We start from the raw sequence: 21,483 nt of genomic DNA, 5'->3' as shown, positions 1-21,483 counted from the left end.
TGTCCCAAGATGACAACTGGGTATGCAAACTTGAAAAGGAGACTAGCTGCTCGTCCTAGCCCCATCTATAGGTTGTAAGTGTTGCATGACACTCAGTAACGTGTTTGATAAGGATGCGGGACATTCTGTCTTGAAAATATTGCGGGTGAAACTTTGGTCGTTTCATTTTGGTAGGAAGGCACCCCTACTTTTCTTTGCACCAACCACCACGTTTCCAAAAAAAGTTGCACCAAAACACCTCAAATGAAATTCAACTTTGCCTTATGAGAATAGAGCGGAGATTAAGTCCACTTCCTTCTGCTCAGATTTTTGTCACCAACTTACATTGTCTTGGTGCAAATTGTCCTGAAAAATGTGCAGGTATGTTAAAGCTTCACAGCTGTGCCATTGAAGCCAAACCTCAAGGTGACATCATTTTGACATTAATTAGATCCGATTTCAAGAGAACATTAATTGGATCCAAAATCCCTCAGCATTTGTGGAGTTGGACTTGCCAAACGCAACTTCGAATTAATCATAAAAAAAATCAAACCATGATTATATATATATATATATGAAGCGGGTAAGAGGGGCATCATGCGGACGCTATGGTAATGCGTCATAAATGCAATAATGCCGCAAACATGGCATGGAAAGAGAGCGCAGGCGCGCGCGCGCACCCACACATCACACCAACGCGGGGGGTGGTGGTTGCCTGCCTGAGCGCGGGAAACACACGTGGGAGTGGCACGAGGGGAGCCCGTGAGAAGAGGGGGAGGGGAGGGTCCCTCGCTCCTCTCCTTGCCCGCGGTGGCCTGATCGCCCCGCTGCCCGTGCTGCCCGTGCTGCCCGCCCAATCGTGCAACACCAAAGTACGCCTCCTCTTCGTCCTTCCCCCTCTTTCCTCTCCGTGCCGTCTTCTGGCGTTGGCCCCGACATTTTCCTTCTTCTCTCTGCTCGTCCTTTCTCTGCCTTCTCTTTCCTTTTTATTGGTTTATTTATTTCTCCGCGGCATCTCTACTACCGGACGCCCGTTTTTTGGCCGTCGATTGCTTTTACCACCGCTCGCTTGCAGTCGTTGGTTTCGTTCAGATCGGGGCAGGAAGCACCCGGCGGCGCGGGTCTCGCGGGAAAGGAGGCGGTGATCGTTGGGGATCTGGCGGGAAGCGGTTTGGCCTGGGGATTCAGAGGGGAGGTGTGGGAATTTCCGGGAAACTTTGAGTTTTAGGGTTCCGGATGGGGTGATTGTGCGGGATTTTGGGGGTCTTGGTTGTGGGGTTGTTTGACGAGGTGCGATCTAGGGTTTGAAGGGAGATGGAGGTGGTCTCTTTGTGAGCGCAAGGGAGGAGGAGGAGGAGGGAGGAGAGAGCGGGATTGATGTGTCTCCTTTGGGTCGAGGGCGCGGCGGAGCACCGGGGGGAAGATGCAAGGCTATGCATGGGGGGGAAGGTGAGGATCGGAAGCGGAAGCGGCACATGTTGCCAGTCCCTCCTCGCACGGCGACGGTAGGGAATTCTTCTCCTTCGGATGAGGCGTGTTTCTGCAAGGTAATGGCTGGAGAGGGCAGGAATTCTTCTTTTCCCGTTGTTTCCCCCTCTTTCGGTGCTTCGTTTGCGATGTCACTTTCTTCTCTTGCGATATGGGGGGGATTTTACCCTATTCTTGTGATTGTTTTCCGTGGAAGATAAGGTGGCCTTTGATTTGCCGATTTTTTGGGGCATCGGGTGTCCAGAATCGTTCGCGAGATTTGATTTTGAGCACCTTGGTTTTATTCAATCGAGTGGTTTGTTAAAATTCATTTTTCCTTGGAACTTTCGCTCTAGACATGGTTGTTCTGTTTCTTCGAATTGTGGTGATGGTTGTTAATGATGGTCTTAGGGGAACAAGTTGGTCGAATTGGTGTGTTTTATCCTTCTTTTCCTTTGTTTTTGGTGTTTCGGTCACGTCTATCCATCGGCGAAGGCAATGCATTGTCGTCCGTCTCTTATGGTCTTACAGATCCTTCTATTGTGCCTTTTTCGTGGTTTGCTTTTGGTTTTTGTGGTTATTGCGCATGTGGAGCTTGCTGTATAATTTGAAGAAGCAGTGGAAGGTAGTTGATGGTGTGGCATAGCAGGCTTAGGTTGCGGGCAAGAATGAGTCATTTATTCTTTTTTTCTTCACTAATTCCTCTTCTGTTTCTGCGGTAATTGACATGATTCCGACCGTGGAGGTTCGTTTTCTCATACTATTTGCAAGTGACAGTTGTCGACTTGCCAAGTAAGTTTTTTATGTTAGGTCTTATTATCGTTTCCGTCGTGGTCGTTGTGGAATTGCATTTTCCAATTGCTCTTATTTGCTGATATAGCCTTCCAATGGAGAGCTTAATAAAGTGCTCCATGACCACAACCTCGATCATAATTGCATACTATCAATTTCCTTTTCCTCTCGTTGTAAAAAGCATTGATATTTTAGGTCTTGAAAATGCAAAGGCAATTTCTTGAGGATGCTTTTTTTTTTCCATTTCTCGTCTTACCGTTTATATGGAAATCCTTTTCTCTTTTTATTTTTCTTCTGCAATAATATCGTCCATATAATTTCTCATGATCTGTTTTTTTAGCCGTATGTTCGAGATTGAGTGGGGAATGAACTGGGGATCTGTTCTTCTTGCTGTTCTGAGACTCCTCTTTGCTACAAGGATTGAATGTCCTTACATTCAAATAGTGTCATGCAATATCTGTATAATTGTTGATTTCATTGCTTTTCAATTTTTTTAGGCATATCAAGCTTAGCAAAGCTTTGTGCACCAATTTTTTTATCTTTTTTAAAAGCATTATACTTTTATTCATTTATTATTTTTCATCCTTTAATCTCTGATTGCCATGCGTATCTTACTTGCTTATTTGAAAATAGCACATCGGAGAATGTAGTTGAGGCTTATTAAGCATGGTCTGCACCTGGATCAATAAGAATTTTCATTTGTTGCTTCCTTTCTTTTCCTTGTTTAGGTTGAATTTTATAAACAGGTAGCTATTCCTGATGGATTTTTGTGAGTTTAATTTTATACTAGTCCTATTGTCCACCAGTATATATTTTTCTTAAGAGTTTGTGTATGTGGTGTTTAAGATTTATGTTGTTTATTTTGTTTGATCTTGTAATTCTTGTTGTTCTATCTCTCACCCTCCCCCCACCCTCATATATATACACACACACACACACACACACACACACACACACACACACACACATATATATATATATATATATATTCTTGTTGTTCTATATCTCACCCTATGTAGTAAACGCATACTTAGTAAACGCATACTGAGTTTAAGTGTTTGAAATGGAGCAGACTTTGATGATTCTCAATTCCGCTGTGGATGTCCTTGTGTTCTTTTGTTGCTTTTCTTGCTAAATCACATGCGTACTTCAATAAGGTCTACGTACCCTTGTCGCCGTATCCGTACCCAAAGTGAGTACTTAGAGTAATTTTTAGATCGAAACCGAACCGAACTGCTTAATTTTACGTGAGTTTTTTTTTTTCCAACTCTGTTTTCATTTTGTTTTTAGAGTTATTGCTCATTAACATGTAATGTTTTTTTAAATCACTTGTTCTCTGTTGTACCCTCGTACCCACATTTTCTAAAGTTGCTGAGTCTGTTCCCGTATGTCCACACCTGAACCGTACTTGTACCCATGCGACTTACTTTTCTTGTCATCCATAGCACACACTTGTTTTCTGTTTCTTTAATATGTAAAAGACTTGCATCTTCCTCTCTTTCCTCTCATCTGTCTTCTCATCTAATTTGTCATGACCATGATCGAAACCAAATATCCATGTCTTATTTAAAATTGCCGTTTTCATAAAAAAGCTTGATTTATATTATGTTGAACTATTAAATTTGTTCTGCATATGTCTTTATGGAGTGTATAATTTACACAAATTTCATGCGTATGGTAGTCTATAGATTAATTCATTACAGTCTGGGGATGTAACCTTTTCCTTGTTAAAACTGAATGGATGATAATGGCCATTTAGCTCTCTGAAGTCTGAACATCAACTTTTATTTTGACTGCAGCAGAAAGCAGGGGCGTATTACCTCTTTATTTTGATGTTTTATATTCAGTATTTTCTGATCTCCATGTATGAGATATGGGATTGGTCGCATCCACCTTCTAATGATCGCTCAATGGATCTTCTTATTTGAGATGGCAGCTTTGGCATGTGCCAAGGATTTGTATTTGGTTCTTTTGAATATCCATCATTGAAGTATCTATTAATATTCTTTCGTGATTTTTTGCCTACTAGATTTTTTTTGTGATTGTTGTTGATGATGCTTGCATCTTATGTTTGGATACTTAACTCGTGGATAATGATGGGCTTTTTTTTAGGGGGGGTGGGGGGCGGGGCGGTGTACAGATCGATTTCTCATTTGGATCATAAGGGATAATTGAAATTATTTATTTATTTTTTTCCTTTTCTTTTATCAGCTTTTGATTAAACGATTGTCCCATTATCCATGCTACATTCTTTATGACCATGATATTGATAGAGTATTTTATGGTCCTCTAATTTAATGGAATCTTTAGGTTTCTTTAGGAAAATGGCTTATGTAATGAGTAGTCAGTAGAGGAAAAGGATGTAAGAATAAGTAAAATCCATTGCAATGTCTAGTTTATTGGGCTTGGTTGATGGGGGAGATGGCGGACCTGGTGTCTTTTGTGCGTATGTGCATTCCCTTTGGTGTTTTTTCTAGAATTGTCTTGTATTGGCAATTTCCTTCCTCTGATGCAATTGCATGCTTGTATTGATGTTCATTTTTTTTTAAGAGCAAGATCTCCTTGGATTGTCTGTGCTAATGTAAAAGGGCTAGGAGGCTGGCTACCTACGGTGACCAGAAACATGTTACTGTCCATGTTCATAATGGATGACATACTAAATGTTCTTTTGTCTGGTACACTAATTATTTCTTTTGGTTCATTGTATTGCCATAAGGTGAACGTTTCCAAACTTTGTTCTATATGCATGGCTCAGTGGAGAGTCCAATTTTATTTGGCCTTTGCCAAATCCTGCTTGTCATATTGCAACTTAGACCTTGTTGGACCTGGAATGATGCTTCTACAAGTCTTTGCATTAGTTCTGTGATGAATAATATTGGGGTGTGTTTAAATTACATGGAAGGGAGATTGGACAAGCTAATGAAAGTAGTCATGCTATGGATCATCCCCTATTGTTTCATCCTATTATTTATTCGTTGCTTGTAGCAGCAACATACAATACCAGCTTCAATGAAGCTAGTTTATCCATTTAGGAGATAAGAAAGGGCATAAAGCTGGTGATTTTTCTAAGTTGCATTAAAACTATTGAGGTTGTTAAGCTTTTAGGGTAGTCGCGTTTTAATGATATGACATTTCTTCCTGCCTGTTTTATTAGCAAGCATGTGTGTTTTTTTGTTTTCTTGTGTCATTAACTTTATTTAAATTTCTGCAACGTTGGAAAGGAATTCTGTAGCTACTCATGGCAGAGATTATGCTAAACAACTGCTCTAATTTATAGTGTGTGTGTGTGTGTGCTTGGTTTGGCACAAAATCCTTGAGTGAAAGACCAAGTTTAAACTCTGAGGCTTGGGTTCCCTCTGAGAGGGGTGCTTGATTGGCTGTAGGAAAAGGAAGTAGTTCTTCATATACACTATGGGTTAAATAATTTGGGAGAAAAAATTGGAACTTTTTTGGACAAAAAAATCAGAAAAACCATACAATATGCAGTGTAAAAAAACAGAAAGTTTTCAAGAAAACTTTATCATGTGTGATGCTTGGATGTATGGTTGCGATAAAATCCACCAAACAAGTAGACCTGGAAAACCTTTTTTTCACCGATCAAATACCGCCTTGTAGAGCCTTTGCCAGGGAGTTTGTGCAAGGTGGTGGCACATATAAGAGTTGCATCACAAATGGCTGTATGATGGCTTCAAGTTGTTCTTGCTATCCAGCCCTCCAAGTTCTCCAGACCAATTATATGAGTAGTATGGAGTTCAACTAATCAAATAGCCAAAGCATCCTGGAAAGAAATGACATATTTTGAAATTTTATAATTACTTTTAGAAGTATAGCAGTTTCTTTGGAAAGAAGAAAATTAAACACATTATGTGCTTTGTACATTTGAATGTGAAAAGTGGAAGTGACACGTTTGACTCTAAGAACAACTAATCCACTTTGGACAATGAATGACAGCTAAATTTCTTTTGAGAATGCCACTTATGAATTGGTTGAATGCTGCTAAATGTAGCTGTTGAGTGTGCGTGTGTATGCATTGTCCTTTATCATTGGTTTAGAAATATCCTTAGCTTGGTATTTCAGCTGTTTTTAATCGCCTATGATATATAGGCCGAAGGTCGATACTGATGTTCAACTATGCATGTGTATGTCTTTTCAGGTTTTCGTTGCTGCTCTTTCTTTTTTTTTTTTTCTTTTTTTTTTTTTCCAATTTTGTGTGCTCATTTGTGTGCACTCTCTGTCATATGATCGAAAGCTTTTGTGATTCCAAATCTCAATTAGGTCCCCTTGTTTATGCAGGATGGTCGCAAGATTAGTATTGGTGATTGTGCACTCTTTCAAGCTGAAGATTCTCCACCCTTTGTTGGAATAATTCGTTCCTTGACAGCAAGCAAGGAGGATCATCCTAAACTTTGTGTGAATTGGCTTTATCGGCCTGCTGATGTGAAGCTTGGCAAAGGCAATTTGCTTGATGCTGCACCCAACGAAGTCTTTTATTCATTTCACAAGGATGAAATACCAGCTTCTTTCCTACTCCATCCATGTAAAGTTGCATTTCTTCGGAAAGGCGTTGAACTTCCACCAGGCATATCTTCATTTGTATGTCGGCGAGTTTATGACACAGCAAACAAGTGTTTATGGTGGCTAACTGATAAGGATTACATAAATGTAAGTTAGCTAGTACTTGCATTTAGCAGATGATGTGGTGCGTATGATGGTTATGTTTTTTGGAAAAGGTCTAGGTTAATGGTAGTACAGTTCTTTTCCCTATGATTTTGTGATGGATGACATGCATCATCTCGTGTATCAGGAGGTTAAAAATGTTAAAGTGCATTGATAGATTCTCCAACTATTTAAAAAAAATGGACTTAACTGTATTTATGTGAAATTGATCTCTTTTTTGAGATAAAAATATCAATTTTTTTTCAAGGCATATATTGGAAACAGTAGAGCCAAAGAAGTGATTCTACTGGCTTTTAGAATGATGTGATATCTGAGTGAGAGGAAGTGGAAGACAAATGGTTTTTTCCTTTTCTTTGTTCCCTTTTTTGTTTTTCTACTAAGCAGCAGAGTCACTGAAATGCGTGTAGCTGTCTGTGGGGTGTGAACACATACATGTAAAGATAGCGTTTGGCTGAGAAATGTACATATGGCCACATGTGGTAACAAGTAAACCAGTTTTACTTGGGATCTGCTTTTTATATGCATGTAATTGGCAGACATGCTGATTTACATGTGGATGTTCCTAAGAGCTGGCTAAGTGATGTGGTAGATGACGGTGTTGATGGTAGCTTTTTCTCCCACTTATTTTGACAAACAATGAAATATCCATGTTTGTTGAGTTGGGTGACTCTTCATTGTACTATATCATTTTTTTTCCATGTGTGGACCAGTGTCCCTTTCTATTGAAATTGTTAGGTACTGTTTCTTAGTTGTTGTTGTCACCATCAGCCTATAAACCAGTTGCTCATTGCAGGAAGATGTTATTGTCTTCAGTTGTTTATTTTTCTTGTTTTCTCTGCATAACTCTTGGTTGCATCTCTTTTCCATAGGAGTGGCAGGAGGAAGTAGATCAGCTTTTGGACAAAACACGTCTAGAAATGTATGCAGAAGGTCGCACTCCCAAACCTTTAAATAGCCCAGCATCATCACAGCAGTTGAAATCTGGTTCTGATACTGTACCAAATAGTGCCTCTCCTTTTCCTTCTCAAGTTAAGGGAAAGAAGAGGGAACGAAATGATCCGGGCTTGGAGCCCATTAAGCGTGAGCGACTGTCTAGAGTAGACGATGGAGAATCTGGTTATACTAGATCAGAAAATATGATTAAGTCAGAGGTTTCAAAAATAATTGACAAGGAAGGTGGCGGCCTTGTAAATTTGGAAGGTGTTGAGAAATTGGTGCAACTCATGCAATCAGATAAACCTGAGAAGAAAATAGATTTGGCTGGGCGGATAATGCTTGCAGATGTTATTGCAGCCACTGACAGATTTGATTGCCTGAGCAAGTTTGTGCAACTAAGAGGGTTGCCTGTATTGGATGATTGGCTCCAGGAGGCACACAAAGGTAAGGCTGGTGATAACAGTAGTCCAAGGGAAGGTGATAAAGGTGTAGAGGAACTGCTCCTGGCATTACTTCGTGCACTTGATAAGTTGCCTGTCAATCTTCATGCCTTACAGTCTTGTAATATAGGCAAATCTGTAAATCATTTGCGCAATCACAAGAATTTTGAGATCCATAAGAAGGCAAAAAGTTTAGTTGACACATGGAAGAAGCGGGTTGAGGCAGAAATGAAGAGTAATGATGCAAAATCTGGAACAGGTCAGGTAGTATCATGGCCAGTTTCTCATAGTGGGGGTAAAAGGACCGGATCTTCAGATATTCTGAAAAGTTCTATTTCACAGCCAGCTGCAACTAAAACATCTAATAAGCTTGGTCATGGCGAGTCTGTTGTAAAATCAACATCAGCATCTCCAGGGTCTGTTAAGTTATCACCACCTGCATCAGCAGCTGGCTCAAAGGACTCGTACAGCAAAGTGGCAGCAACTGGTGGAACATCTGATCTTCCTCTGCCAGCTATAAAGGAGGAAAAAAGTAGCAGTTCCAGTCAATCACAGAACAATAGCCAGTCTTGTTCAAGTGATCATGCCAAGGTTGCAGGTTCTGCTTGGAAGGAGGATGCAAGGAGTTCAACTGCTGGATCAATGACTAAAGCATCAGGCAGTTCTTCTCGACACAGGAAATCAAGTAATGGGTTCTTGGGGTCTGGTGCTTCTGGTGTCCTAAAAGAAAGTGGTGGAGGGAAGTCAGGTTCAGCGAATAGAAGCATGGCATCAGATAAAACACCACAATCAGGAATAACAAGTGAGAAAACATCCGATGCACTCCTTGGGGAGCATGTCAACAGTCAGAGGTTGATTGTAAGGCTCCCAAATCCTGGAAAAAGTCCTGCACAGAGTGTCAATGGTGGTTCATTTGAGGATGTTGCTGTTACAGGAAGCAGGGCTTCTTCACCTGGGATGTCTGACAAACTTGACCATGGTGAACGAAAACCGAAAGGAAAAGGTGATGCTTCTCGAGGTACCACAACTCCTGAAGTTAACAATGAATCTTGGCAAAGTAATGATGTTAAAGATGGTTTAGCTGGATTGGATGAAGGTGATCGATCTCCACTGGCGGCTTTTGATGATGAGCAGAGCCGGAATAGTGAGGATGCTTGTAAGGTTGTGGATGCGTCAAAAACTATCTGCTCCTCTTCTGGAAATGAAAAACGGGTGTTTGCACCTGAGTCAAAATATACAAAGCCTTATGATGCATCTTTTAGCTCCATAAATGCATTAATTGAAAGCTGTGTTAAGTATTCCGAGATCCCATCTTCCTTATCTGGTGGTGATGACCTTGGAATGAACTTGCTTGCAAGTGTGGCGGCTGGTGAAATATCAAATTCTCCCTTGCAGGAAGACTCAAATAATGAAAAGGATAGTAGATCAAGATCCTCACAGGACAACCTTGATGCCCAAGAACACAGTCAACAAGATGAGATTGCAGATGCTGATTCTGAGAAGCGAGGGAATGACAGCCTGGAAGTCAAACATGACATGTCACACTCTCTTGTGGACGACAAACAGAGCACTGATATGACTGAGAAATCTCTTGGAGTTGGTGAGTTGCATCAATCTGAAGAGGTGTGTGCAAAGCCTGATGGAAAGCCAACTGTGGATGGGCCTCCTGCTGAGTCAAATGGAGTGGTAAGTAGTGACACACCACTTGCTCAGGCAACAGAATCCTCATTGACTGGAGATCATAAACAATGTTCTGGTAAAAGGAAAGTGTCCAGTAGTGAAGAGGATCCTGATGGCTTTATGGATGTCAAAAAGAAGCCAAAGATTTCCTCAGCATTGGAAAAGGTTAATTTCGATACTTCAAGAGAAAAGGTTGTAAACAATGGTCCAACTAGGCTAGAAGTTGATAATTCCTCAAATCATTCAACCAAGAGAGACACCAAGGAAGAATCTCTCTCTAGCCCTCCAGGGGAAACTGATGCTGTAGGCAAAGTCCATTCAAAGGTGGAGGGCATCCTTGATGAAGATTCTAAAGAGGGAAAGCAACCTGCTATTGCTGCAAGTTGTGTGCCTAGTGAAAATGGTGGTGAAGATGCTAGTTTTGTTCCTGGCAGTGTCATCATAACCTGTCCAGATGATGCTGACAAATCAAAGCCTGAAAGTGCCAAAGGTTTGGAAGGTAAGAGTGTTAAGGAGCAGAATAGTAGTGATATGGTGCTGAATTGTCAGAAGGTTGATTCCGTTGGAGGGAAAACTGATCCAAAAGAGGGTGAGCCAATGGTGTTAAATCAAGAGGAAATGGGACCGGAAGAAAAATCAAGGGGGAAAATTCTGGTTGACCAACAGTGTATATCAGCATCTGGTGAGAAAGCATCCTTGACTCTAGGTAAGGGAACAGAACAAATTCCCAAAGGGTCTGAAGAAGAAGGTGTGCCTAAAGAAAATGCATCTGCTGCTGAGCCATCGGGCTTGGAGGTAATTGCAATGGCTGATGCGAAGATTGATTTTGATTTGAATGAAGGATTTCCTGCAGATGATGGTAACCAAGATGAAACAGTATCTGTCAGCTCTTCCACTGCACATAATGCCATGCAACTTAATAGTTCTACGATACCAAGTGGTATGACGACTTCAATTACTGTGGCATCTGCGGCAAAAGGGTCTGTTGTTCCACCAGATAATATGTTACGAAATAAAGGAGATATTCGTTGGAAGGGGTCAGCTGCTACAAGTGCTTTTAGACGGGCAGAACCAAGGAAGCTCCCTGAAGTGCCTGTTGCTGCTGCGGAAGCATCACTGTATGACTCTTCTTCTGGCAAGCAAGTGCGTCTGCCATTGGATATTGATTTGAATATGCCTGATGAAAGAGTGCTGGAAGATGTAGCTTCTCAATGCACTGCCTCCCAGCAGTCAGGATCTGAACAAGGTGTTAAGCCATTGGCAAGTGAAACACTCTGTGCAGAACCATCTCGTAGTGCTGGACGACTGGACCTTGATTTGAATCGAGCTGAAGAGGGTCCAGAGAACGGTCAACCTGTAGGAACATCCACCCGAAGATTAGAGATGCTTCTTTTGTCAGCAAGACCGTCGTCTTCTTCTGGGGGGCTATCTAATGGAGAACATGCTGCTAGGGACTTTGATTTGAATAATGGACCTAGTGTTGACGATTCTGGTGCAGATCCAATTCCGCGATATGCACCTTCGAAAGGTGGTGTTGGTCCATACCTTCCACCAATTGCCAACCTTAGGATGAACACGGAACCGGGAAATCTCTCCTCATGGTTCCCTCCTGGCGGGTCATTTCCCCCAGTTTCACTTCCTCCATTTGTGGCTGACAGAACAGAGCAGCCTTTCCCAATTGTTGCTGCGGCTGGTGGTGTCCAGAGGATTTTGGGCTCAACATCAGGTGCCGCAATTGCCTATGGTGCTGATATGTATAGAGCGCCTGTGCTGTCTTCCTCTCCAGCCATCTCATTCCCTGCTCCAAATGCCTATCCATACCCTAGTTTCCAATTTGGAGGCGGTTTCCCCCTTGCGTCGACATCTTTCGCAGCAGGTTCAACGTGCATGGAATCTTCATCAGGTGGAGGCCCATGCTTTCCACCAGCTACAGCTCAGCTGGTAGGTCCTGGTGCTGCGGTTTCAACTCCATTTGGTAGGCCCTACTTGATAAGCCACCAAGATGCGCCTGGCATGGATGGCAGTCGCAAGTGGCCAAGGCAGGGCCTTGATCTCAATGCAGGTCCAGGCACCACAGAGACAGATTCTAGAGATGAGAGGTTTTTGGCAATGAGGCCGCTCCCGGTTGCCAATTCTCAGGCATTGACAGAGGAGCAGGTAAAGATATACCAAGCAGCAAGTAGTGCTGCATTGAAGAGGAGAGATCCTGAGGGCGGGTGGGACACAGAGAGATTTGGATATAAACAGCCATCATGGCAGTAAAGGAGAATCAGGTAGGGTGCCTTCTGCAGCGACCGATCGGCTGGTATGCAGTTGGTCTTTGTTCAAAATTGCCCGACTGTTGGCGATGCCGATATGCTTCTGTCTCCCAGCCTGTGCATGAGTGGTAAGGAATTGCAGGCTAGGCATTTGTTGACTCTCTCTCTCTCTCTCTCTCTCTCTTTGTCTCTCTCACATATGTCATATGCATGTCTGCCTGCCCATGCACGTGCACAAACACACACACACACAAACTCGAAATGCTCCATTAGTGTTTGGAGGGAACTAGAGGAAAATTCACATGTAATTCCTGTAAATGTTGAGGTCCAGGGCTTTCCCCTTTAATTTAAACTCATCCGTTTCTTTCATGGAACTCTTGCTTTGTTCTTTGTCTATTTTTGTTTTCCTGTAGATTCTTTTTCCAGGGTTTCATGGCTGGAAATCTTGGAAGGAATTTCCACAGGTCCTTTGGAGACGTGTTACAGGAAATTGCAGGGCATTCAGTATTGTCTTGTGCAAGAGGTTATACCATGCCGCTTCATTCCCACGTATCTGTTGAATGTATGCATATGTCGCAAAGGTTAAAACGGAAAGTAAAAGGCTGATAATGCCATATTTCTGGAAATGGATATTGATTTATTACCAGGCATCACAGTTGTAACTGGTGTGAGTATATATATATTGATATATGTGTGTGTGTGTCTCTGAGAGAGAGAGAGAGAGAGAGAGAGAGAGAGAGAGAGAGAGGTATAAAAATTGTCTATAAACAAGAAGAATAAGAATTAACACGCTATGAGAGAGAGAATGAGAGAGGTATAAAAATTGTCTATAAACAAGAAGAATAAGAAATAACACGCTATCATTCCATCAACGATTCGACGAACAAGGAGACCCAACTGTGTCAGATACTGCACCGGAGCCACTGACACCCACGCCTGTCATTTGAACCGGGGTGTGGATAGTATTGTGGCAGGTCGATGTGATTTGACTTGTAATATTGAATTCCCTCGTTGGGGGTGACGGGAGAAGTCGCTAGTTTGCTCCTGATCGGGTAACATTTTTGATTCTGTGCCCTTGTTGATGACCAGAAGGAACATTTGCAAGTGCTTACTGCTGCTCTCAGTTTCGGGTTTTCAGTAGTAGATTTCGAGGACCGCAAGAACCAGAAAAAGGGTTGGATGTCATTTTGAGCGTGTATTCTTTCTTTACACCAGAGGGTTAGTAGTTTGGATATGCGTGTCCACCATTTGTTAATTATCAGTGCCATTTACATTTTGATGAGTGTATGTAAATTGGATGGTAAGGGCGAGTGGAATAAAAGAAAAACCAGGCTCAATGTTCATGACCTCCTGAAATGTGCTTAAGCACTTTCTCGTACGTGTCTGATCCTGGGGGAAAGATTTGTGCCATTTCTGCTTCGACCAGCCTATTGCTGATTCTGGAACTGCTTTTTATCTTCCTAGCCGCAGTCAATGATGTCTGATTATGAACCTACAGAAACTTTCTGATTGCCTTAGAAACCTGTATGTCCTGCACTGCTTTTTTGTTCGTATTGTCATTGTCCGTAAGCAAGGCAGATGCAATGGTGGTTTGACAGTGTTGCTCCTTTAGGCTGGTAAGCCTAATGGTTCATATGTTTTCAAGTTCCCAAACTTCGTGGCTAATTTGTATATGCCTGTTCCTTTACCGTCATCATGAACTTGAGGTTCAGGTTAATGATGCGCTTGCAGCTTGGTGTCGTATGGTCAAGAGGCGGTTGTGCGAAGCAGCGAGAAATCATATTGAACGGTGGAGAGTGAGAGAGACAGAGAGATTTGCCTGTATGTGTCCTCGTTGCAAATTCTCCTGTTCACAAAGCATAAGTCACATTTTGTGGTAAGTAATTTGTTTGCTGCTCTGAAGTAGAGAACTAAAAAATAGAAATCTTGTGCTTGGGTTAGCAACACCTTTCCATACTATATCCAGGAGGCACATTTCAAAGTGTGGGGTTCGGCGCTTGAGCACACAATCAGCTCAGCTATTTATAATTACGACCAATTTGCCGAACGGGTGGTGTTTCTGGAGTAGCAAGTGTAATTTGACGAATAGTACCAGTCTTCATGTTACTTTGCATATCCAGTTTTCAACTTTTTAACACTTTGCTGTGGGACGCTGGAGAATTTTCGAATCTGTAACGCGTGGACTATCTGTTTTCTGCATTTCGTGTTCGACGTCTACATCTATTTTTAATCATCCATTGTTGAGTGTCACGGATTTGGGTGTAGCATTCAAATTACAACAGAAATGAAACCTGGATCGTGCAACGACCAGGGAGGAGGACGTCCAGTTCGTAAGAGTGTGGCAATTGATGCGAAATGAAAACTCTGGAAAAAAAATGCAAAAGCTCTCCCTCTTGCCTTCCGTTCCCACTGTCTTTTGATGAGGTGGTCGTACTTGGACATGCTTGATTGAGAGAGGTGAGACAGCGTGGCCGAGGACAGCCGGGGCTTGCTTCCATCATTGTGCGAGTGGTAACGCTTCCCTGTGTCAGCTTTCCGTAGCCTTCCAAGTTGTTCGTGCGTACTGTTCGTTTCTTTTGCTCAGGAATCTCATCGTTCCTTTTCCTTTGTGGTTGACGTGGCCCTTACACGTCTGTACTCTTTAGTCTTTGCCTTTGTCTCTGTCATGGACATATCTTGAAAAGAAAAACAAGAGAGAGAGAGAGAGAGAGAGAGAGAGGCTTTTCCAAACTTATCCTGGATTTGTTTGACATGAAGGTTAACGTAGAAACAACAAAACGGAAGCAACTTTTGAAGTCTTAACTCTTTGCATACAAAAACTTCATTATGTGGTCTCCTACTTTTTGCTTATAATCTTAAAAAAAGAGTTATTTTTGTGATTTTTAGTAAGAGCTTTAGTTTTCATGCAAACTGCCAAATAAACTTACTTGTGAAGTGAAATTACGTTACTTATAAATGAAAAGTATTAGTAGCAATTCCTTTTCAACCTTTAGTGTCTACAGTCAATTTACATTCTTACTAGTTTAGCCAACAACTTTTTTGTTTCTCAAGTTATTGAAACTATAATTCGAAAATTGTGGCCTTTATTAACAAAGTTGCAGAAAAATGACTTTTTTTAATAAAATTATAAGCAAAAAAGGGTCTGGAAAAAGAAATATCACTACACTTACACAAGTGTTCCTGACCCTTAAAAGAGGCTTTTTGGCATATTTCCAGGGGCTGCGCAGGTTCGCCCATGGAGTTTTACCACTGGGGGCTGCGGTTTGCCATTGACTTATTGGATAAAGAAAGGTTTTCTAATGGACTGTGTGAGAAGGGCCGAAACAGATCTTCATAAAGGCAAAGATAGATATGACAATGTATCAAATCTGTGCCCCTCAACTTTGTAAAACTTAAAAGAGACATTGTCCCAATCCTACATAGAACTTTGGCTAGTCTTACATGCCACGTTTGAGATTCCTTTGGCGAGTGGAAGATCAAGAAATACCTCACCGCTCCAATGGAAAGACGGCAGACCTTTTTCTTTCTCTATTTATTCCAGGGTCTAGGGTGGGTTGCATCGGAGTCTAGAGTTAGAACAGGAGAAAATGTACTTTCTACCACTTTCTAACATCAGGAAGCATAACTTTCACATTAATTGACGACTGGTTTCTCACCTTCCTGCAAGCTTTTATGAAAGTTTTTGAGTGCCGCTGCATGTGGTTCAAATTGGAGGTCTGCCCAAGTTTTCCTGCTTAAACTTTTAAGAGGCATTAAATGGAGAAAACGATTCCCGTGTGTGCACCGACAGCCAACACCATTCAATGAGCGACGTGTAGCCATGTAGGTGGATCTCAAAGCCAAACAGGAACTTGATAATTTGCCTCACCATTCACCCAACTGCTAGTCTGCTACCCTGCTCAATGATTCAAATACAGCAAAAGCCAAACCCCATAAATATTTTAACAAGATTGGTTGTCCTTTCCCATTTGTCTCTCAAAGCACCAACCACTAAAATCAGGCTCTTTTACATTATTTTTTAAAGCCAAATGTTTCTGCGTTACGTCGATCGCACTCTTCGAACCAATCAATATGGGAGGTACAATGCCATCTGCCTTTATGTATGCGTTCACTGATTGGAGTGGTGGGTCAAAATGGAAGGAAAAGACAAATGGTTCAATAAGTTTATTAGCATGGGTGGGGCTATGGTGCTTCGTTTACTTTTCTTCTCTGTATTATTGGCTTATTATTACTGTTATCTTCAGTATTAATTTTGCCAAAAATTGATGACGAGTTTGTCAACTTTGCTTATCAGTGGCCCTTCTTGCTTTTGCAGTACAAGGAGTTGATATCTTGAAGAGTGAAAACATAAATTGTCCATCTACCAGCTCCCGCTTCGTCTACTGTTTCAAGTTTTCAACCTCCTCGGGAATAAGATATTCAGTTGTCAGCATCTTGCTAATAAAAGGTCTTGACACCTAATAATAGAGTAGATACTCTCCTGATTGAAAAGTCTCTCGTTTGCATTTATTTTCCTTGACTTGTAGAGTGTAATAACCAGGTTTTCAAAAACATTTACTATTTTTTTGCCTTCATATGTTATGAGTTCCAGAGTGACGTGAACCTTCCCCTCAACCTTCACCTTATTTGCTTGTTGTTGACTCTCTCTCTCTCTCTCTCTCTCTCTCTCACACACACACACACACACACGATGATGGGCATTGCAATTGGTTGGGCTGGATGGCATGTAAAGGGCATGTCTCTTGTTCAATTCTCAGAGGCACTTCTATCTTAATGATATTGGGAGACGTTGGTATTAGGTTGAGGGGTGTTTAATGTGGTTTGAGGGACAAGGTGTTGCGCTCTCCTATCTCTTTCCCTCATCTCTCTATTTCCCCTATGTGTTTGTGGGTAGAGAGCCCTCCCTGGTATAGGATTTGTGCGTTGGAGTGAAGTGCAGTGCGTTTTTAGTGTTTCATTTTTACAGTGCTTGTCTTGTCATGACAAACTACCTATACAGATTCAATGTTCATGTGTAGAAAGTCAAGCATATTAATCAATAAAATAAAGTTCTATCAACTATTTGGCCTTTAATTTTTGTTGGAAAAGTACCTGTCAACATTGTGGGGTGCTGCCATTCATGACATTTTTTTCTTCCTTTCTTAAATGAAGAAGTCTACATCTTGGGGAAGTGACGACGGATTTGGACATGTGGAATTAATCTCCCCTTCCCAAATCAGCTCACGTAGATGCAAAACCGATACATGAGACCGGTACTAAACTTTGACGAGTCATACGATGAAAATAGCGGTTGTGTGACCTTTTAAGCTGAGACACATACTCATGACATGATTATATATATATATATATATATATATATATATATATATATATATATATATATATATATAATTATTAAAGTAGCTCTTTGAAAATATATATATATATATATATATATATAAAATTATTAAAGTAGCTCTCTTTTCAACCAAAATGTTTGGCTTGGCTAGTGCCTCTATCATTATTCCAAGAGTTTAGAGCTGCACCAGTAGTTAATTAAAAAATTAAAATCCTCTTTATTGCTTTTTCCTATCCATTTGGCAGAACTGCCGACTGAGGTTGAAAAGTCATACAGGTTGAAACGAAAGCAAAAGAAGGACAAGACGCAAAGTGAAAACAGATGATAAGCAGTAGTAGTAGGGCTGTAAATGAATTGGATCGAGAATCCGATGTTTTAAATCAACTTTTCCTTCACGAGATTTCATTCCAGTTATCATTTTTGAGTGTACTGAACTTGATTCAGGTAGCATTTAGCTGTCCCCGATGCAAACTGTTGGCATCTTGCTTGTTTTTTTTTTTTTTTTTTTTTTTAACGTTAGTTGGAAAAGTATTTATATTGTTTTTTTTTGAACCGTTTGACAATAAAAATAACTTGTTATTGTTTCACAAATCTATTTTAACACTATAATAAGGTGTACCATGATTTACCCTAATTTTTAAAATATATTTATAAAAGAATAACAAACTGTTATTATTGGCAAACAATACTTTTATCTTAAGTTTTTTACGTTACATGTGATGAGTCATGAATGCTATATAATTTCAATTAATCGGTTGACTTGACCCATATTGAAGTAATAAGTTGCATACTGAGCATTTTATTGCAAAGATGAAGTCTCCATAAAGCTGAACGAACCGAACAAAGGAAACTTTGGGGCCCTATTTTTTTAGGGACTGTTTGACATTAGAAACAGCTTGTGAGTGTTTCATAAATTTATTTCAAAATTATGATAGACTCATAAAACAAATGTTCTAACAGTCTATTTATAAAACGCTTGCACCTGTTCCTAATGTCAATCGGCTCCTATGGGGATCATTCCGGTCACAGGATGCTCTTGATTTGCTTTTCTCATGAACATAATTTGCGTTCCGGCTAGAAGGGATAAATATAACAAGTTTAGTTAAAGCTGCGGTCAAATTCGAGCTTCATGAGTATGATCGGGAAGAAGGATCCATCTCTCCTTGGACAAACTTTGTTCCCTCAGTTTCAAGGCAAAAAGCTCTACTTTGACGAAGAAAGTCTAACAAGTTTTGAGTATGTTTATGCTCATTGCCTTTTCCATAGTGAAAATAAGTTAACATGGATCAAATGTTATTTAGGTAATCAAGTATCAAACACTCCTTGGATAATTCAACGTAGAAGAATCCGGCCAAAGCTTACTGGATAGTCCAATGAAGTCACCTATTGTTGCATGCGTAGAAATTGGATTGAATCAACCGGGTTGCCCACAAGGTGAATCGACCGATCAAGATAAACAGACTATGAATGGGCCATAAAATATACTATGTATTAAAAATTTTAAACATTTTAAAGTTAAAAACAATAAAAAAAACATGATCGAGTAATTTATGCGCATGATACCCCTTGAATTCATTAGTTAGCGAATTTGCAACCCATTTAATTCAAATACGACCAACCACCCATATAATTCACACAGACGGATTCAAGTCTACTTTGAAAGTTCGAACGGACATCGGCGCAGGTCATTGGCTTATCTAACCGGGTTGACCCAAACTTGATGATACCACAAAATCAACACCTGTCGAGCGAGAGAAAGAGAAAAGAGAGAGCAACTCATGCAATGGATACCATAGAAACAAAAAATTTAAAATAAATAATGAATCATTTAGACACATAATCCTTCAATCATATGGTAGGATCAATGGGATCTGGGTTTCACGAAATTTCAAGTCCACACCAAAGCGTTTCCGGCGCGGCAGCTTGACATCTATGATCTGAAACGTCTCTCTGTGCGTAGTCGATCATGGAAGAGCTTGATTTACAGGAGACTATCAAGGGGGAAAGAGTCCTCTTCCTAGCCGGACTGAACTTACGGCACATAAATCTTTATGAACACCAAAGCCTAAACCAACCAAATCCTTTTACTGCCTCTCATCTTCACTTCTCCATCTTCTCATCGTCTCCAGCAATATCTCATTCCAAGTGTCGATGGCGCCCGGGAGACACCAGTGGACGCAATCGTTCTGCACTCTCTCCTTCATCCCACCTGCAAAGGGGAAAGGGTGCATGTAGGGTCCCGGGTGGGCATCAGGCCTCATCATGGCGAGCCCAGTCACATCCAGAGCCTCAACCCTCAGCCCCCATCTCCACCCATCCCCCAATCTGAGCCCCTCGACCTCTTCAACCTCGATCTTCCTCAGCTCTGCATCCATCCACCCCAACTCCTTCTCCCCCAACCTGTAGGGCTCCTTCCTGTCGCATGCCCCTGCCTTGTCCCACTCCCCATCGAAATGGGCAGGCGAGAAAGTGGTCACCACCACATTCATCTTCCTCCTCGCCTCCATGATTCCCCTCAAGCTCGTCCGCAGAGCTTTCCTCAGGACGCCGTAGAACCCAATCTCCGTGTGGTTCATGCCCGGGCAATGGTGGCACCCGACCACCTCTCCTCCCTCGAAGAACAGGGCGGGGTGAAGGAACCAATGGCCGACGGAGAGTACCACGGCGTGCGCCTCCTTCAGCTCGCTCCCCCATCTGGCGTCCATGACATCCAGGTAGAGCTTGTTGTGATTGAGCTCGCCGTTCTTCTCGATGCCGTTCACCAGGAAGGGCGACCACAGGACGGAGACGGTGAGGTTGTGGGAGGGGAAGACCCAAGTCCGGAATTTGTTGTTGTGATCGGAGTGGGTGAGCTTGGGCTGGGAGTGTTGGGAGAGGAGGCAGAGGAGGGACTCGAGCTGGTTCCGGGCCATGGAGTCGCCGACGAATATGAGTTTCTGGTTGGCGGTGAGGGAGAGGAAGGTCGAGGGATCGAACCTCGGGAGGGTGCAGTTGTGGGGCTGCCATCTCCAATGGAGGTAGCCCGTGTCGGGGCGGCCGTGGGCTATGCAGTTCTGCCCTTCCTTGATGGTGTTGCAGGTGGAGTCATTGTAGGGCGGAGGGGACGCGTCGTGGACCCATTGGCCCTGGGCGACATCGCATATTGGCTGGGTTGGCCTGTGGTGGTCAACATGGTGAAGCTTCGGTGAGGATGGCAATGGCGAGCCCTGAAACAAATAGGAGCGGAGGAGGAAGAGGAGGAGGACAGAGTAGAAAGCCCAAAGGATGGTCCTCCTTGAGAAACAGAGAGGTTGCTGGTGAAGCTTATGGTCCTTCAGCATCTCACCTCCCATCTTCTTCTGATTCTTCCCCTCACCCTCGTCGTCTTCATCCACTCCCTCGGAAAAGAAAAAGAGGCCCCTGGTTAGCCTCTTACACGGCCAGGGCCTGGTCAGTGGCCACCACAAACCTGGACTCTTGATTATCCATTGGAAATCAGAAGACTGTCCACCGCTCCACGTTGAAAAGGAAGAGGACAAACCAATAATTTCACTCTTTATTTCTTATTCTTAAAGAGCCTCTCTGCTTTAGTAGGCAATGAGCTGGAATCTTCGACAGAACAGTCCTCTCAACCTTAAGCAGACACTGTTTTTAGAGAGAGAGAGAGAGAGAGAAATTGTCATCTGACGAAGATACCCTCTTAGCTTTTTTCATGTGTCAGACTGCCAACTAAACTAACGATCTTACATTGTTTGGATTTAGGAGATCATATGGAACCGGAGCGCGGCTCGCCTCAGTTTTTGGGATTAGAGATCACACCTTTCATTTATATGTGAAAATACATGCATTTCTACATGTGGGATTTTCACTGGTTTGCAGGAGTATGTTTCCCGGGGCAGCCGAAAACTCATCTCCACTTTCACAGGGCGGGGTGAGA

The 21,483-nt window shown here is 42.0% G+C and overlaps 2 protein-coding genes across 2 annotated transcripts; one reads left to right on the top strand and one right to left on the bottom strand.

Annotated features, from left to right (window-relative positions):
- Positions 1–865: 865 nt before the first annotated feature.
- Positions 866–12,603, top strand: LOC116251658 (uncharacterized). The gene is made up of 3 exons (XM_031626041.2): positions 866–1,526; positions 6,532–6,900; positions 7,785–12,603. The coding sequence occupies exons 1-3, from the start codon at positions 1,413–1,415 to the stop codon at positions 12,231–12,233; spliced, it is 4,932 nt and encodes a 1,643-aa protein (XP_031481901.1). The 5' UTR covers positions 866–1,412; the 3' UTR covers positions 12,234–12,603.
- A 6,752-nt stretch (positions 12,604–19,355) lies between these two features.
- LOC116249638 (xyloglucan O-acetyltransferase 1-like) lies at positions 19,356–21,086 on the bottom strand. Its single transcript, XM_031622810.2, has one exon. It carries the CDS (start codon positions 20,897–20,899, stop codon positions 19,652–19,654), a length of 1,248 nt encoding a protein of 415 aa, XP_031478670.1. The 5' UTR covers positions 20,900–21,086; the 3' UTR covers positions 19,356–19,651.
- Positions 21,087–21,483: the final 397 nt, after the last annotated feature.

Source organism: Nymphaea colorata, chromosome 3 (assembly GCF_008831285.2).
Source record: "Nymphaea colorata isolate Beijing-Zhang1983 chromosome 3, ASM883128v2, whole genome shotgun sequence".
Classification (NCBI taxonomy): domain Eukaryota; kingdom Viridiplantae; phylum Streptophyta; class Magnoliopsida; order Nymphaeales; family Nymphaeaceae; genus Nymphaea; species Nymphaea colorata.
This window is presented reverse-complemented; position numbering and strand designations above follow the sequence as displayed.

Excerpts from the sequence above, each read along its gene's own strand:
- LOC116251658 (XM_031626041.2), top strand. The coding sequence starts at position 1,413 with ATGCATGGGGGGGAAGGTGAGGATCGGAAGCGGAAGCGGCACATGTTG. Across the intron at positions 1,527-6,531 it reads ATGAGGCGTGTTTCTGCAAG|GATGGTCGCAAGATTAGTAT; the intron begins GTAATGGCTGGA and ends TTGTTTATGCAG. Across the intron at positions 6,901-7,784 it reads CTGATAAGGATTACATAAAT|GAGTGGCAGGAGGAAGTAGA; the intron begins GTAAGTTAGCTA and ends TCTTTTCCATAG.
- LOC116249638 (XM_031622810.2), bottom strand. The coding sequence starts at position 20,899 with ATGGGAGGTGAGATGCTGAAGGACCATAAGCTTCACCAGCAACCTCTC.